The 16,820-nt window shown below is 47.2% G+C and overlaps 1 protein-coding gene across 2 annotated transcripts in view; it reads right to left on the bottom strand.

The window, feature by feature from the left end:
• Positions 1–13,331: 13,331 nt before the first annotated feature.
• Hsf2bp (heat shock transcription factor 2 binding protein) overlaps positions 13,332–16,820 on the bottom strand; it is a 90,868-nt gene continuing 87,379 nt past the window's right edge. For both annotated transcript variants that reach the window (XM_085679826.2, XM_048451313.3), the window contains one exon: positions 13,332–14,083. In XM_085679826.2, coding sequence (XP_085535952.1) covers positions 13,792–14,083 — 292 coding nt within the window. In that variant the 3' untranslated portion in view covers positions 13,332–13,791. The remainder of the gene's footprint in view (positions 14,084–16,820) is intronic.

The raw sequence follows: 16,820 nt of genomic DNA, 5'->3' as shown, positions 1-16,820 counted from the left end.
GTAACCCCTCACACCAGGCTTCTGCCTCTGCCTTGCTCCCCAGGTCCCCAGTTGTTCTATCTACTACAGTCTGAAATCCTTCCCTAGCCAGCGTCACATCGGCAGAGGTTAGTGCCTAGGGCGTACGAACTAGCCCCACTTAGCATACTAGGATGCTGGAAAAAGTCTCAGCTCCAGAGGGCTTTTTGCATAGAGATGGTTTGGGGATTCTGAAGACAGACCTAGCCCAGGAACAGTGTCTATACTGAGACAACCAGGGATGGGATAGGGTCCTCAAAGCACAGGGAGATATGGCTGGTTAGTGTGGGGAAAAGAGCACTCAGAGAATGTGAGGGGAAGAGAGGTGGGAGCCAGGGCTCTGGGAGGAGTCCCTCATCATATCTGCTTCTATCAAGGCTCGGTGGAGGGTGTCGGGAAAGATGCTGGTATGTGGGAAGGAGCGGAGTGACAGGGTGCATGTGCTGGGTTGGCCATTTTCCACATTCCAGCAGCTGTCCCCAGCTGCAGCCCAGCTGCTTGGAGCACACCAGAGTTACGGGGCTAGGTTACACTAGGACCTGGTGTTGCTAGACAAAGTTGACATCTGGCTTTCTGGAGAAGGCTCTAAAGCCAGTGAGAAGATAGGAAATGACCTGTAGTGTGATCCTCAGGAGGTCTTCCAAAGGGACAACAGGCCCACGAGTTGGCAAAGCTGGAAGGGCTACCAGTAGTCTGGAGCTCCTAAACACTACCACCAAATAGCTGAAGCCACAGAGACAGAGATCAAGAAGGGCAGTGGGCATTTCCTCTTTGAGCACTTCCACCCAAATGAAAGCACAGGGTCACTGGGCAAGTAACCTAGGACCACTGTACCTCAATTATGTGCCTGCAAAACCTCTCTTCAGACCACACCTCAGTGTGTATGAAAAGCAAGCTCCCGGGGAAGGGACTCTTTCCGGTCAAAAGACTGCCTCCCTGTGAATTCTACACAGGACAGTGGACATGTGTACATACACATTCTACTGTGCACATATGCACACCTTTCTATATGTACAAGGGCATGTGTGTGACAACAAACACATGCACACATTTCAGAGGCTCCTGGAGGTGGCTCCAACTTTATACCATGTCCCTCTAACCTCTCTCCAGGATGTCTCGGTGTGACTCTAGTGTGGCCCCTCAGAGGCTTCCACTAGGTTTTCCCATCTTCCATCAACTCAGGGCACACTGAGCTAGCGGGTATAATTTTTAAAAACTGGGGGAGGGGTGTCAGAGGAATGAGAGGAGGCAAGTGTCTTATTAAGTCATCAACTGGGATCAGCCACTGATCCTGGAGCTGGAGATGTACTTCAGCCCAAGACGGAGGAACTCAGCCCTCTTGCTTCTACAGGAAAGACCTAGATTTCCAGAAAATTCTAATGGCAAGTTTTCTAGCAAGAGTGGGAATTGGATACTGGAAGTGGAGGGCCAGCCGCTGGGAAGGACCTGTCCAAGGACAGTGAGAAAGACCAGTAGGGCAATGTTCGAGTATTCTAATGCCTCCAGAGACAAGATGCTACCCCTCCCACATAGCTGCTGATAGACCTGGTCACATTAAGATAGCTAGCTCTGCCCACTTTTCCTCATATGGGGCCAGGGTCAGATACCAGTCAGCTGACCCTTCACCCAGGGTCAGGGTCACACACTAGTCAGCTGGCACCCTCACACAGGGCCAGGGTCAGATACCCCCCTACACTCAGCTTTGTTGATAGAAAAGATATATACACTAAAGCAATTTTTGCCAAGAGAGGCTTACTTATAGCCTGCCTACCTTGCAAGCCCTGTCAAAGTGTACCGTCCCAGTTTCCCAGAGGAAGGAGCTGGGAAGTGGGTCCAGGGAACCCTGAGCTTGTGGTAAGAGAGTTCTGTAACCTCTCCCTGTTCTGACCGGATGATCTGAAAATCCACAACCCTTTCACAGGGTAAGTCCTCTGCATTGGGTGTAGGCATGGATTCCAAGTATGATAGAGTCCAAAACTGCAACCTCAGCAGAGCCTTCTGTCTTCCCACTTGTCATAAAATATAGCCCACACTATACAAGACAGATGGGTTGGGGAGATGGCTCAGCAAGTAAAGCACTTACCATGCAAGTGTGAGGGCCTGAGTTTGAATCCCCAGACCAGTATAAAGTTGGGCATAGTAGCTCACACCTCATAATTTCAGGGCTCTGATGGATGGATGGTAGGAAGTAACAAGAGAATCCCCAGAAATCAACAGGCCAGAGAGCCTGGTATGCACAGCACAGTGGCAGAAATCCATTAGAACCAAGTCTCAATCAAACAAGGTGGGAAGAGAGAACTGATACCCAAAGCTGTCTTCGGACCTCTACCCATATGCCTTCACTTGACTTCAGCAATATCTGATAGCAGGGCACTTAGTCCATCCAGACCCCACTGGGTAGCAAAGCCAATAGTGAGAAGAGACAGGAACTGCCAGGCCCACCCTATGACACCATGGTGGTACATATCCTATTACTTCCCAGGATGTCCTTCCCACCAACCCCATTCTCTAGGTCCCTGAAGGAACACTGTGTGTCCTTCAGTATACAAATCAAGACATCACACAGCACAACCTAGCTTCTAAACCCTTTCCCTGTAAACCCCGTCTCTGTACCTTGCAAAAACCTAAAGCATTCCCTGATGACAAGGATTGTATTGCTATGGTGCAAACTCCAGTCCACTCTTTGTAGAACTTGATCATGAACCTTCAGCTTCCTCCCCAATTACAATTAATCCTGTATTTGCCAGGCGGTTGGGGAGGTTTGCCTGAGATCAGCCCAGAGTTCCAGCAAGCTTGGTCTGTCCGTATGCTGGGCTCTTAGGAAACTGTCTGCACTGGGCCTGCCCCTCGGGTTCCTGAGTCACTCACTTTTCAGTCTAGCCGACACACCTGCTCACTGGGCTGTGTGCATCCCTCACTCTCAACTACTGACTCACTGGTGCTTTATCCTGCCTCGGGGAGATATTGCACAGCAAAGGTTGGATGGCCAGGAACACACAGTGACCTGCACCAGGCAGGAATGTAACTGAACTTTCTCTCGGACGACCTGGCTTTCCCCAGAGCACATAGCCAGGGGCAGGACTCCTGTACAGACAGTGCTGCAGCACCTAGGAAATCCTAGAGAATGAATGAGCCAGGAAACTAGAGAGAAGGGGAGGGCAGCCTCCCAGGTCAGTTCTTCAGCTGTCCATGTCCAGGGAACCTCCTGTGCCTGCACCCAAGATGGGCCTCCTTTGTGAGGCTGCTGTCGGGGGGGGGGGGTACTCCCTCTACTCTGGTCGTTGGAGATACCTAGGAGAGGATTGAGAGAGCCGCAAGTCCACCTGGGCACAGAAGCGGCTGTAGATGTGAGCAGACACCGCAGTGACACAAGACACAGATGCCTGCAGTCCTGTGGGGGAAGTCCTGGAGCACAGAGTCTCTGCAGAGCTGTACTCTCCGGGGGACTGAAGGTAGATGGCAGAGCCACCCTAGGGACAGCCCGGGAGATACTGAAAATGATGGGAATCAGGTCAGCTCCCAGGTGTGCCCACATGCCAGGCACACGGCAGCGCCCCGATCCATGACTGCACAGGGAGGTGGACCACATTCCTTCCCTGTGCTGTCCCAGGCTGGAAACCCACTCCTATCTTCTCGTGCTTATGATACCAAGGACATGCAGATAGATTTAACTGGAACCCAAACAGTGCAACTAGGGAAAAACCAATTGTTGAAAACACAACTTTTCAAGGGGACGAGGCAAAGTCAATGTGAGCACTGTACTGCCTTTTCGATTCTACTGCTCTGAGAGCTGCCAGGCTCTCTTATGACAAAACACTCTCCCACCTGGAAGGTAAGAGGCCCGAAGTAACTGGAGGCACTGACTGGCCAGGGGCAAGGTTCCCTCTCGGATGAGGGACATACACCTACTCCCCCATTTTCAGAATCTGCTCTAGATAAGGCTTCCAGACATCACCAGCATGACCCGAGATTGCTGGGTGCTGCCCACAAGAAGACCATGCCTCCCATGTGCTTGCCACTCATGACTCAGGTGATAAGGGCAGACGAACGCTCAGTGAGAACATGAGAGCTTGCCATAGCCTCGACACCACCTCCTGGAGGATCTCTAAAGGATACTGACTTTTCTAATCTGTCTTATTGGGGGTGGAGGACACTCAGACAGCTGAGGTACAGGAGCTGGTGGTTGTGGGCAGAAGGCAGGTCTATGGGGTGTTAGGAAGCCAGTGATTAAGGACAAGATGGTAGGTTTGGGAGCCTCAGGAAATGCTCTGCTTTTCTGCGAGGCTGGTAAGACGGGTAGCTCGCTGAAGCCCTGCAGTATATCACGTGCCAGTTTGTACGGAGTCAAGGTGACCTCAAGTTTTGTTTGCTGTTCTTGGTGCCCATATTCCTTAGCCCCTGGACACCCCAAAGCATGTATGCTGCCTACTCTCCTTGTTTTCACTGGTGATGCGGCCACTTCATGTAGCAGGAGCTGGGCATATATGACCCAGCATTACCTGTTCTACTCAAGGTCAGAGTTCATTCCCAGTCACACTCAAAAAGGAGACAGGCTCTCCAAGCCAGCACAACAGTGCCTGGGAAGGACACTGAGCCCTGCCAGTACAGGAGCTCTTATCTTTTCTGAAGTGAAGGCTATATTTCCACAGTCCAGGGAAGGCATGGCCCAGATCAGAATGTTCTGAAAGAACTAGGGAAACGAAATATGTGCTAAGTAAGGGTAGGGGTTACAAATTACAGGGAAGAGAAGCCACATTGTAATCTGTAGCATGGGTTATGCAAGCCACACAGACTACAGTATGCCTTCCAGGGCAGGGATTAATGCCAAAGTGGACTGCTTTGCCCAGAGTCAAGTGTGACAAACAGGAAGGCTTTTCACCTGCCGGGACCTTGGTCAGGGCTTCCTGAGACAAAGATGATAACATCAAGAGCCCAAGAGTACAGGCAGCTTTGTTCCTTGCTGGGGGTCTCCTGTGCTAATGACGCCAACAGGATAGACAGGGTCCCTGGAGCGCATACCTCAGACACTGCTCTTACCCCAAAGCCCAGGCTTTACTTGCTTTTATTAAATTCTAGTATAACCCGAATAAAGCTTTCCTCCTGGCAGTTCCAAGAAATGGGATTCTTTCTAACACATAAGAGAAAACAAGATACAAAGGGAGAGTGTAGGTGGCAAGAAAGCCAGACACAGATAGCAGCAGAATATGGTGCTCTACTTTAGCCCAGCCTTCTGCTCAGAGCCTTGGTCAATGAATCACTGGTAATCTGACTAGCACTTGTCTGGACTCTTGTGAGTCAGGGAGTTTAGGTAGGTCCTGCAGGACAATGATAACTTGTCACCACCTTGGCAGACCTGAACAAGTGTCTATCTGGCAGGTACATGTGGTGATAGTAAAGGCCTTGTCTGCAGAATACACAGCATTTTAAACCCTATCTGGACCCACAGACTCTTACAGCCACAATGTCCCACAGCATCACCAGATGCAAGGGGCGTAACTGAAGGGAGATGAGAGGAGACATGCATAGTATTCCTGAACTCTATCGAGCCTATGCACATGCCCCAAAAAAGTTGGGTATGGGTTCCCTAGTGCCACGGTGAATGCTGACTGGACTGTAACATCACCGTGGAACAATCCTTCAAGTCTGTGCCACTCACAGCTCAGGTAAGAAGGGCAGACTTCATGCACCAAATGAGTGCTCAGTGGCCCCGTTCTTACTCAAGACCACACGAACATGCCATATTCTCAACTCTGGGGTTTCTCTCTGAGGGGAAAGCCCTGAGGGTATTGATTCTTCTAAACTGTTACTCTTTTTAAAACGCATTCTCTGAGAATTTCATATATGTATATGTCATTATACATTGTATTCGTATCATTATCCTTCTCACTCTTACATTCCCCTCCAAGTCCTCCTGAATTCCAACATTCCCTTCCAGATTCATAGCCTTTTTTTTTTAATGACCCGCTGAATCCTATTAGTGCTGCCCATATGTGCACGACTGTGGGCACATCACCAGAGTGTGGGTGTCCTGCTGGTGGCCAAACCCCCAAAGGATGCCTCCCCTTACGCTATGAATGGTCCCTCTTCTGCGTGTTTCTCTTCTATTCCTGAAGAAAAGCTTTGTGGGCTTGAACAGATATGAGGGTAACCTGGCTAGACACAGTATGTTTAACATGTATGACACATCACTTACTCAACCTGCACACAAGCACATGGAGGCATATATACACATAGAGTGAGATAGGCAAACAGACATACACATGTACACATACAGAAAGACTTCCAGGCATATGTGACATTACACGCAGATATATAAAGACAGGCATGGAGACACATGCGACATCTGTGACTGGCTTGGCTGATTTGTCAGAGACACCAGAGAGTCCTGAACTATGTCCACATTTAATTCAGGAAAAACAAAAACAAAAAAGCCGACCTATTTGGAGTCAGGGTTAGAGACTGTAGGGAGATCCAACAAGGGTCAGGGGACGGATGGGGGTAGCTCAGCAATCACAGAGATCTTAAAGGTAGGACACAGCCCCAGAAAGACCTCTTTTCTTTCTCCTTGGTTCCCAGGGAGCCAGGGCCCTGATGAATGTGGCTGGACTAGGCAGTGAGGGCAGCCCCCAAGAGGGTGCAGCAAGGGTGGGAAGGCTTGAGCCAGCTTGGGCATGGGTGGTTCTTTCCAAGGTGAATCACAACCACATGATAGGGTTCTCCGTGGAGCAGCCATCACAAATAAAGGCCACAAGCTCGTGAGCTGCTTTAAAGGAGTCTTCTATAGACCTTGAAGGCCTCTGGGAGAGCCAGGAAGGGACGATCTCTACTCTTGTGAGTTGGGGTGTCTCCTCTATATACAAGGATGCTTATTCCCTCTCTCCAGTGGTAGAAGGCAGGTCACTGATGAACAAAAAGAGGAAATGTCCTGAGCATACTGCATTGTGTGAAGAAGTTTCTCTGTGTCCTGTGTGTCTTATCCAAAAAGCAGCTATGCTACTTCTGGGGTGTGTGCCCCATCTGCCCTCACTCTCTTCTGGCCCATCCGTCTCTTCATTCTTCCTCCTCTGGCAGCATTTGGTTGTAAAACAAAAAGGCAAGAAACCTCAGAAGCATAGTAGTTGTAGAAGTTTCCACTCTGTCCCTCAGGTGAGCTCTTATCTCCTGGGTTGGGTTTTCTATGCTGGCAGAGGGGCAACTCCAAGGGTCAAACAGCTGTTATCTCCAGGGCAACAAGCCTGTTGCACTTTATGGCTTAGGTTAGAGCCAGTGTTGGCGGGGGGCTGGGGGAATGACTGGATTTGTCTTGATCCAGGCAATGATTTATTTCAGTTACATAGAATTGCAAAGAAACACTGAGAAAAAGGCATATTTGGTTATTCCAAGCAAGGGCAAAACAGGATGTAGTCATCAGAGGGCAAGAGGGTGGGAATAAACATTAATTTTACAAGATCATCTGCAGGTACTGAATAGATCTTTTAACAATCTGGGTTTAGTATTAGTAAGTCCACGTCTCTCTTTCTTTCTAGATTGGCACATCAGGCAGCCACAGGAGCCTGTTACAAGTCTGCACATGCCTGAGCACCAGCCTGAGCAGCAGAAAGCTAAAGCGGATAGGGCTCGCTGTCCAGTTCTTATTTCCTTTCTCTCATGTTGATAGCCTGCTGGGAACAACAAAGCAAGCAATGCTGGCCAGAGGCTGTAGATCTTCTGTCTGAGGGTCTTAGCTCTTAACCACCAGAACCACAGATAGTGTTCTGGAATTTACAGGGGTCTAGATGTGGACACTGGCCCAGGAAGGGGCAGATGACACCAGTTGTGGCCTAGGGCCAAACAGACAAGTGCAGATATAAACTAAAGTGCTGCCACTGGGGCTCTGTAGTCCCCTTAAGTAGAATGTGGCTTACAATGCCTCCTCATAGAATGGTGCTGAGCAGTAAACTAAAGCAAATTAAGTACAGAAAGCCAACATTCTGTACAAAGCTTCTGGGCTAACTATGAGAGGGAAAGCTTCAATTTCACTGAAACAGTGACATCATTAACATGTCACATGATGTGCCTAACCCTGCACTGTGCTCCAGAGTCAACTAAGGTGATTCTTATAAGCAGAGCAAAGGGCTCTTCCTTTCTGGCTAGTGTTCTTGGGATCCCACACAGAAACTGGACACAGTTCATAATGCAAAAGAGAGGAGAGAGTCATGAGGCTCACCCTCTCGTGTAACTAGAGCAGCAGGCCTGAGCAGGCAGCAGGGCTACAATCCCCACTCTGGCGGGAATATGTTGCCTCAGTATTGGCCCATGCTATCCATGTTATATGGCACATGTGCATGCATAGTAGCCAGGCAAAAGCAGTATCCAATAGCAATCCACAGAGTGGGCCTTGGATGTAGTCTGCAGGGAGGACAGGAAGAGGAAATGTCCTAAGCACAAGCATAAAGCAGTGGGGATACAATACATCATATGAGAGGAGCCCACACACTTGGCTGCACAGGAGCATGCGGCGTTTATTTGTGATGCCTGCTTCTTGTGGCTGTGATTCACCTTGAAAAGAAGAGCCACCATGCCCAGGCTGGCTCAAGTCTTTGCATCCATGCTGCACCTTCTTGGGGGGCTGCCCTCATTGCCTAGTTCAGCAGGGCCTGGCTCCCTGGGAATCAAGGGGGAAGTCTTTTATCCTGGGGAGGTGTTTACAGATACCACAGCTCACTGCTCATCTTGACATCATGGTCTCTGATCATGTATAAAGGTAGGAAAGGGCAGCATGATTAAAGACAGATATTGTGCCCATTTGATGCTCAAAACATAACCCTCCTTTAATATGTAAATGTAATAGAGTTGTCCCTGCCCTACCTTCCAACACCCAGCTATCATACAACATGCATCACAAAGATTCCCACAGCTGCACTCAAGTCACCCTACCTGTGAGCCCTGGATGAGTATTCTCTGGCCTTCTGCCTCTTCCTGCTGCCTGAAATGTTCTTCATGGACACATGCAGAAATATTCTGCATAAAGATGAAGCTATAAAAATGCCTTCAATAAAAATCCATGTTAGACTATGTGAGCAGGCATCACATATCCAACTGCCAGTCACTGTGCCAGGTGTGTTCTAGGAACTTTAGACTCATCTTTGTGGAGAACAAGGCAAGTCAGGGAGCCCCTCTGGGCATAATCCTTAGAACAAGAACTACTCGTGAAGTCGAATTAAAAAACAGAAAGTAAAACATACATCACTTTCTAAGTTCTGAAAATGACATTTGTGATGACATGTTAAAATGACAACCACAAAATTCAACAGATGATATTTGAAAAGTGGATATCCATGCACCCAGACCTTTGCCTTGTACTATATGTAAAAATGCATGAGCTGGAAGTGGTGGCAGGTTCCTCAGCTACTCAAGAGGTTGAGGTAGGAAGACTGCTTAAGTCTAACCAAAAGCAACACTGGACAACACAATGAGACCCTCATCTCAGAACAAAACAAAACAAAACAAAACAGGACAAAAACCAACGTGGATGGAAGATCTAAACCAAATAGAGAAAACCACAGGAGTCAAATAAAAGCAGAGGCCGCCTTCATGAGTGCAGGCTTGCTGATTTCTTAGTTATGACACTGAATGTAAACCAAGAAAAGAACTGAAAGCTACATGCTATCAAAATGAACCACTCCTTCGTGTTAGAGGACGCCACAAACAGTGAAGACACCCCACGAAGTGACGGTGAGCACTTGCAATTCTGAGTCTGATGAGGGATCCTAAACACGAAAACGTCTTCAGTTCTGCAACAAAAAAAGCCCCAAAACCATCTCATGGACCTCAACAGATCTCTCTCCCCAGCAGCCACGTCAATGGCCACTAGAGGCAGCACTCGCCATCAGAGATGAAAACCAATGTGGTCACCGTGGGATGGGGCTCACAGCTACTAGCTATCACCAGTGATCTCTCAGGAAGACAGAAAAGGGAAGGTGTTGACAAAGGGGGATAGACGAGGACTCCCTGCATTGCTGCTGTGAGAACGGAGATTGGTGCAGTTGCTCTGTGGACAACAGTTTGGCAATTCATCAAAAAGTTGACCATGAAGTGGACTGGGAAGATGGCTCCGGGCATAAAAATTTGCCATGAAAATGTGAGGACCAAAACCTGGATCCTTATAACCCATAAAAAAGACAGGTAGTGTGGCAGCTGCTGTAATCCTTATCACTCAGCAAGAAAAGCCAGGGGATCCCCAGGGCAAGCTGGCTAGTTAGACTAGCTGGAATCAGCAAACTCCAGGTTTGGTGATTTTATATATATATATATATATATATATATATATATATATATATATATATATATATCACCTCATATATAGTGAAGACTGAGGGAAACATCGATATCAACTTTAGGCCTCTAAAGTCACACATGCACCTGAACACACATATACATGCATGTGTGACTACGTATACATATGCAAGCAAAAACAATTAAACATAGTGTTACCACATGGTCCAACAATTTCACTACTAAAAATACACCCAAAGAGCTGGGCAGTGGTGGCGCATGCCTTTAATCCCAGCACTCTGGAGGCAGGGGCAGGCGGGTCTCTGTGAGTTCGAGGCCAGCCTGGTCTACAGGAGCTAGTTCCAGGACCACCAAGGCTACACAGAGAAACCCTGCCCCAAAACACATTAATTAATTAGTTAGTTGATTAATTAATTAATAGAAAAAGAATACACCCAAAGAATCAAAAGCAGAAACTCAAGCAGCCCTTTGTACACATACATTGCGGTCATATAAAAATGGCTGTATCGCCATTGCAAGAGTGAGGTTCTGACAAATGCTAGACAAACATGAACCCCAACGTTATGTAGAGGAAATAAGCCAGACCAAATGGGACAAATGTTTCAGTTAAACCCACAGACACAACAATAGAACAGGAACACCAAGGGCTAGGAGAGAGAGGCTTGGGGAGTGGGAGTTAGTTACTGGATCTTTCTACCTAAGATAAGAACAAAGTCGTGCAAACAGAGGGTAGTGATGGATATACTGCTGAATTCTATACTTACAATGGTAAGCTTTTATGTTAAATTTATTTTGTGACTTTAAAAACTTTGTAAAAAAATCACAAAGACAGTTTTTACTGTATAGCACACTCTAACTTTTTATCCTAAATCCCCAGATAAGTCCAAAAGTGAACATGTTTGGAACAGAGCCAGCCGAGTCTCAGACATGGGGCAGTTGTGACATTTGTGGGGCTGGCTATACCAACTGTTTTTTGCCCACCCCACTCCCCCAGCTTGCACTGAGAAAAGTATCCAAAGACCATTCAGTGGATCCCCACCATCTTTAGAGCTGTCTTGGTAGGATGCTGAGTCTGGCACTACATCCCATGCTACCCTAGGATTTTACTTGGGATCATCATGGGTCAAATAAGCCCTTCTGGGACACTCTAAGCAGCTATGCCATGGGAAGATATAAAACAATGACTCCTTAAGATACTTGCCAATCCTTCCCCATTCCATATAATGTCACAGTAGCACACAGCAGGCCTGGAAGAACAGGTATAGCAGGCACTCTACAACCTTTTTCACATTGCTCCTTGGTCATGGACTGACTTGCAGCCTTGGTGTGATTGTTTCCTTCTGGCCACAAACTTGTTATTCCATGCTTTAGCTTCTGGTACATGGGCTGCATATCTCTGTCACTAGAATCTCTCACACCAGGCCTATTTCAGTCATATCCCATGAAGAGAAGAGACAGGTCTCTAAAGCCGTCTCCAGAGACTTCGCATGGCTCTGTGCATTACCCAGGATCAACTTTCAGACCTGAAGAGCAGATGCCTAGGCTGGTGCTATTAACAGAGCCAGAGAGGTTCAGCGGGGAGGACTGGTACAGCCTGGCTCTTACTCTGCCAGGTTTCTCACCTTCTCATAAAAGTTGATGGTGCCAAGGAAGAAGAGCTCTGGATTTTAAATGCACAAGGGTTCAGTCCCTGCAACGGATATGCTTCAAAGTATATTTTTAATTTTTTAGTTAAGTGAGTTTTCTACAATTTACTAGATACAGAAAAAAAAAATTAAGGAAGCCATGCTTTCCTGCTGGCCTTGCCTAGGCCCTTTGGCACAGCCTGTGGTACTCACAAAGGAAACACGTCATAGTAATTCTAGGAGAATCTGCCTGGAACACTTGCCTAGAATCTACCTCAGAAGAGAAGAAATGATCAAGTCCTTACCCTCATGACCATCTAATAACTCCCAACCCACATGGTATTCATAGGGCTGGCAGTTTCTTCTTATCTACAGAAAGCTAGACTTTTTTTGGTAGAGCAATCTCAGCAATCGCGAAAGAAGCACAACAGCTTCCCCCTGCTAGGATGAGTAGCAAGTAGAAACAAGGGAATGCCATTTTGAAGTGTGCATTCATTTTTTACTTTTTGGCTTTGTTTTTGTTATTGTTTGTTTTTTCCAGACAGGGTTTCTCTGTGTAGCTTGGGAGCTTATCCTGGAACTCACTCTGTAGACCAGGCTGATCTCTAACTCACAGAGATGCGCCTGCCTCTGCCTCCTGAGTTCTGGAATTAAGGGCGTGTGCCACCACCACCCTGCTGTACTCATTCATTTTTAATTGGAACCAGACCTACCAAGCAACCAAGCAACCAAGCACAGAAAGACCCACATCTCCCTCCATGAATCTTAAGCTGCTTTGTATCTCCCTGGCTCTGCTGAGTTAGTGCTCCACAAAAGGCTGCCTTGTGAGATCCAAGCAGCCATACCTTTCTCTGAGTTCTTTGTTCAACATAAAAAACATATTCTCTTAAAAGACAATGAAGTCATTCTACAACACCACACACAGAGAAACAGCTCAACGTGTGCTGAGGCTGCCACTGCATGGGGACACAGAGATTCACATCTTCCCTTACAGGGGGCCAAGCTCAATGTCCTGCAGTAACTTGCCCTGTCTTCAAGGAAGCAACCCAGAGAAAGAATGACATGCTGACTTAAATGGAATTCTCTCGCACACTTCTCCGTCTGTGACAGGTACAGCATGTTTTTTTATGTTCTCTGCCAGTGTCTCAGAACATAAGCTAGTGTGATGGCTGCACACACACACACACACACACACACACACACACATACCACAGGAGTGCAAAGGCAGGTAGATGGCTTAATGGAATTTACTTTTCATCTTTCTTATCTTGAGGTCATTTTCCTATACTTGTTTTAAGTTCACAAAGGGCCAGAACAAAGTAAGGAAAGTGTGTTTTGCTATACAAATGACATTGTTAATATACAAAGGACACCAACTTCTAAATGCAAGATTGTATTTTACAATGTAATAGCTAATATTGACTCAACTTTATTCAAAAATAAAAGCAGCACCAAAACAGAGTTCAAATGTCCAGTGTCATGTAAAATAACAGGTTCATCCAAAGGTTACAAAAGTAAGCCTGTGTAGTAGGGGCTACGGTGACTAGAAAAAGAGGATGAGCTATTACTGAAATGCTTCTGGGAAACACTGATCACATGGTCCCATCTTTAGAGTGACCCTATTGGTGTGGGCAGCCTCTAGGACAGCAAGAAGCTACTCTGAGAAAGCTCTGGAAGAGTTTCCATGTGTTCAGAGAGGACTTCTTACTGGAGAATACAACCTTTTTTGGTTACTGCTCTGGCAAGATTAACCATAACCAAGTATCTAACAAGTGTGGCCTCCTAGGATGGAAATGCACGATGCTTACCTTACCCATCATGTGCATCTAAGTCAGTCAAGGCCTTCGATGGCTAACACATGACACAGTGCCATCTAGTTGTGAACACAACGGTAAAGGGCCTGGGGAGGGAAAGGGCCACTGGCATTTTCACCAAGCCCTTGTTGGTCAAGTGCATTTAAACACTGCAGTCCAGGGCACGGAGGTCTTCCAGGAGCTCCCGGGCAGCAGTCTGCAGGTGGGAGTTGCGGCTCTTGGACATGGCCAGGATGCGCTGTAGGGGTAAGGAGCTTCGGAGTTCCAGAGCCAACTTGGAGAAGACCTCTGGTTCTAGAACCACAGACTGGATAAGTCGCAAGGCATGAAGGCACACTTCTGCATCTGGATCTGGGGAGAGAAGATGCTGCTGGTTAAAAGCAAAGTCTCTTCAGGAAGTCACCCCAAAGGGGGTCTTTCTGAATGACAGGTCTGACAGAGGAGCTGTGAGCTAGTCCAGAAACAGAAAGCCTAGCTTTCTATGTTCATGACTGAACACAATCACCGCCTTTAATAAGCAGCCATCTTTAAATGTCATGACTATATCATTTAAAACACTAAAGCATAGAGAGATTGCTCAGTAGTTAAGAGCACTTTAATTTTCAGAGGACCTGGGTTCAATTCCCAGAACCCACATGGTATTTCAAACCATCCATAACTCCAATTCCAAGGGATCCAATACTTTCCTCTGACCTCCACAGGTACCAGGCACATATCTGGTGCACATACATACAGACAGACAAAACACTCATACACATAAAATAAATCTTAAAACCCACTGAACTAGAAATCTCAGGGCTCCTAAGAGGTTTGCTGTGTCCCCTAAAGCTCCCATGTGAAATATTTGGCTGTTAGCCTGGGGTGTTCTTGGGCGGTGGTGAAAACTTTAGGGAGTAGCACTTAATGGGAGGAAGTTAGATCATAAGGAACACGCTCTTGAAGGGGATATTGGGACACAAATCCCTTTATCTCTTTGCTTCTTAGCTGCTACGTGGTAAACAGACATATCCTGCTGTCACAACCTAAAGCAACAAGGCCAACTGACCAAAGACTGAAGCATCTCACAGAAGGAGACAAAATAAGACTTTCTTCCCTTTAAGACAATAATCACATTATGCAGAGCAGACTAACATGGGCTTCCCATGTTTGCTAGACTGCCTACTATAATGATCTGTCCTGTCTCTTTAAGAGACAAGCCATGCCCACCCCACCCCCACCCCGCCCACCGAGGCAGGCTGATCTTCAGCTTCCAGACTGGGTCTCTTTTCTGTCTCCCTCTCCTCTCCAAGAGGCAGCTTCTCCCTCTCTCCCACTTCTTCCCTTGCCCTCTCCCCCTCCTCTCTCTCCTCCCCTTCCCTCTCCTCCTCTTCTTCCTTCCCCCTAAATATCCAACCTCATTCTGCATGGCGTGCCTATCCATGTCTCTTCTCTCACTCACTGCGTGACCTGCCCGGGACCAGTTGCTTTGTCTGTCTGTCTCTCCTCATGGCCTGCTGCAGCCACTCCGGGAACTGTGCTGTCCCTGCCTGAGACTGGTTGCTCTCAGGACCCGCTGCCTGCTGCCACTCGGGGAACTGCAGTTTTTCTGCCACTGCAGCTACTCCGGGATCCGCAGCATTTTTTATTAATCCATTACATCTACTTCTACAATTGTTTCAGGAGGCAGTACCTCTCAAGTTCACTCCAACTGTGGCAAATCCCTCAGCCACAACATAGAGTCTACTCAGGGTCTTTGAGGTGGACAATATCACAGTGTCTTTGCTACTATTCTATTGCTGCGAAGAGACACCATGACCAAGGCTGCTTACAAAAGAAAGCATTTAACTTGCTTACAGTTTCAGAGGTTATTCCAGGACCATCACGGCAGGAAACTTGGCAGGCAGACAGGCATAGTGCTGTTGCAATAGCTGAGAGCTCACATCCTATTCACAAGGTGGAAGCAGAGCCTGGCGTGGGTTTTAGAAACCTCAAAAAAACACCAAGGAGAGGCTCCCCCAACAGGTCACACCTGCTAATCCTTCCCAGTCCACCACCTGGAAATCAAATGTGGGAGCCCGTGGGGGCCTTTCTCATTCAAACCACCGCACACAGGCTACAAGCGCCACACGGCATTCCTTTGCTTTCCATCTGAATGCTGCACAGGAGTTACAGAACCTGGCCCTGTTTATGGTAGAACAACCTCTGAAAAATATACCAAAATAATAGCCCAAGTCAAAAAATTCTTTAACCAGGATAAATTCTAACAGTTTCTCTCTGGTGGATACCCCGTGGGTTGAGGACTGTATCAGGAGCCATGCTTACAATCAGCACCTCTTTCTTATCAGTACAAGCCTTCCAAAGGACCTTCCTTCCTTCCTTCCTTCCTTCCTTTCTTTCTTTAACTCTTCTTTCATTCATCTGTTCACGTATTTGTTTATTTTATTAAGTATGCAGTGGAAGAGGGCCTGTGGGTCAAGAGGAAGGGACATGGACTACATGGTGACCATTGCTGTTTGACAACATTCTAGCATTTTTACATTGCAGACCATACTTCTCCAGCACCTTTTTATTTTCATTTCTAGTGATTCTCAGTATTAATACATTTCCCTCTGGAAAATTTTATGGGGGTGGGCTTTTGGTAGAGGATAAAAGTGTGTATAATGGTAGCCTCCCTTAACAAAATACTTCTTTGGGGGAAAAATCCGTGACACCACAGAACCAGAAATTTCACTGTGTAATTCCTCCTAATTACACCAAGAACGGAAATGTTAGAAGGAATGTCAGGAATTGACTAGACACAGGGATGAAATGCCTGAGGTCATTAAAGGCAAGAGTTCTATTAATCCGTACAGAATGGTCAGAAGGGTAAGGTGTCATGGGAAAAGGGTAAGAAGTCATGACCTTCCCTTTTGGGAGCATTCTGAGGAGAACAGGTCCACCTAGTAAGACTAAGAAACCTGAAGAGTCAGTATCTGCTTCCCACAAGTCCTTTTCCCAAGGTCAGGCATTTAGATAAGCAAGGGCCTCCACCGGTTCCCTCCTGAGGAACTTACCAAAACCCAAAGAATTCTTGTGAGTTCCAGGGAGCCAAACTGAAGGATCCACCTTA

Source organism: Myodes glareolus, chromosome 18 (genome assembly GCF_982192425.1).
Source record: "Myodes glareolus chromosome 18, mMyoGla1.1, whole genome shotgun sequence".
NCBI classification, from domain to species: domain Eukaryota; kingdom Metazoa; phylum Chordata; class Mammalia; order Rodentia; family Cricetidae; genus Myodes; species Myodes glareolus.
This window is presented reverse-complemented; position numbering and strand designations above follow the sequence as displayed.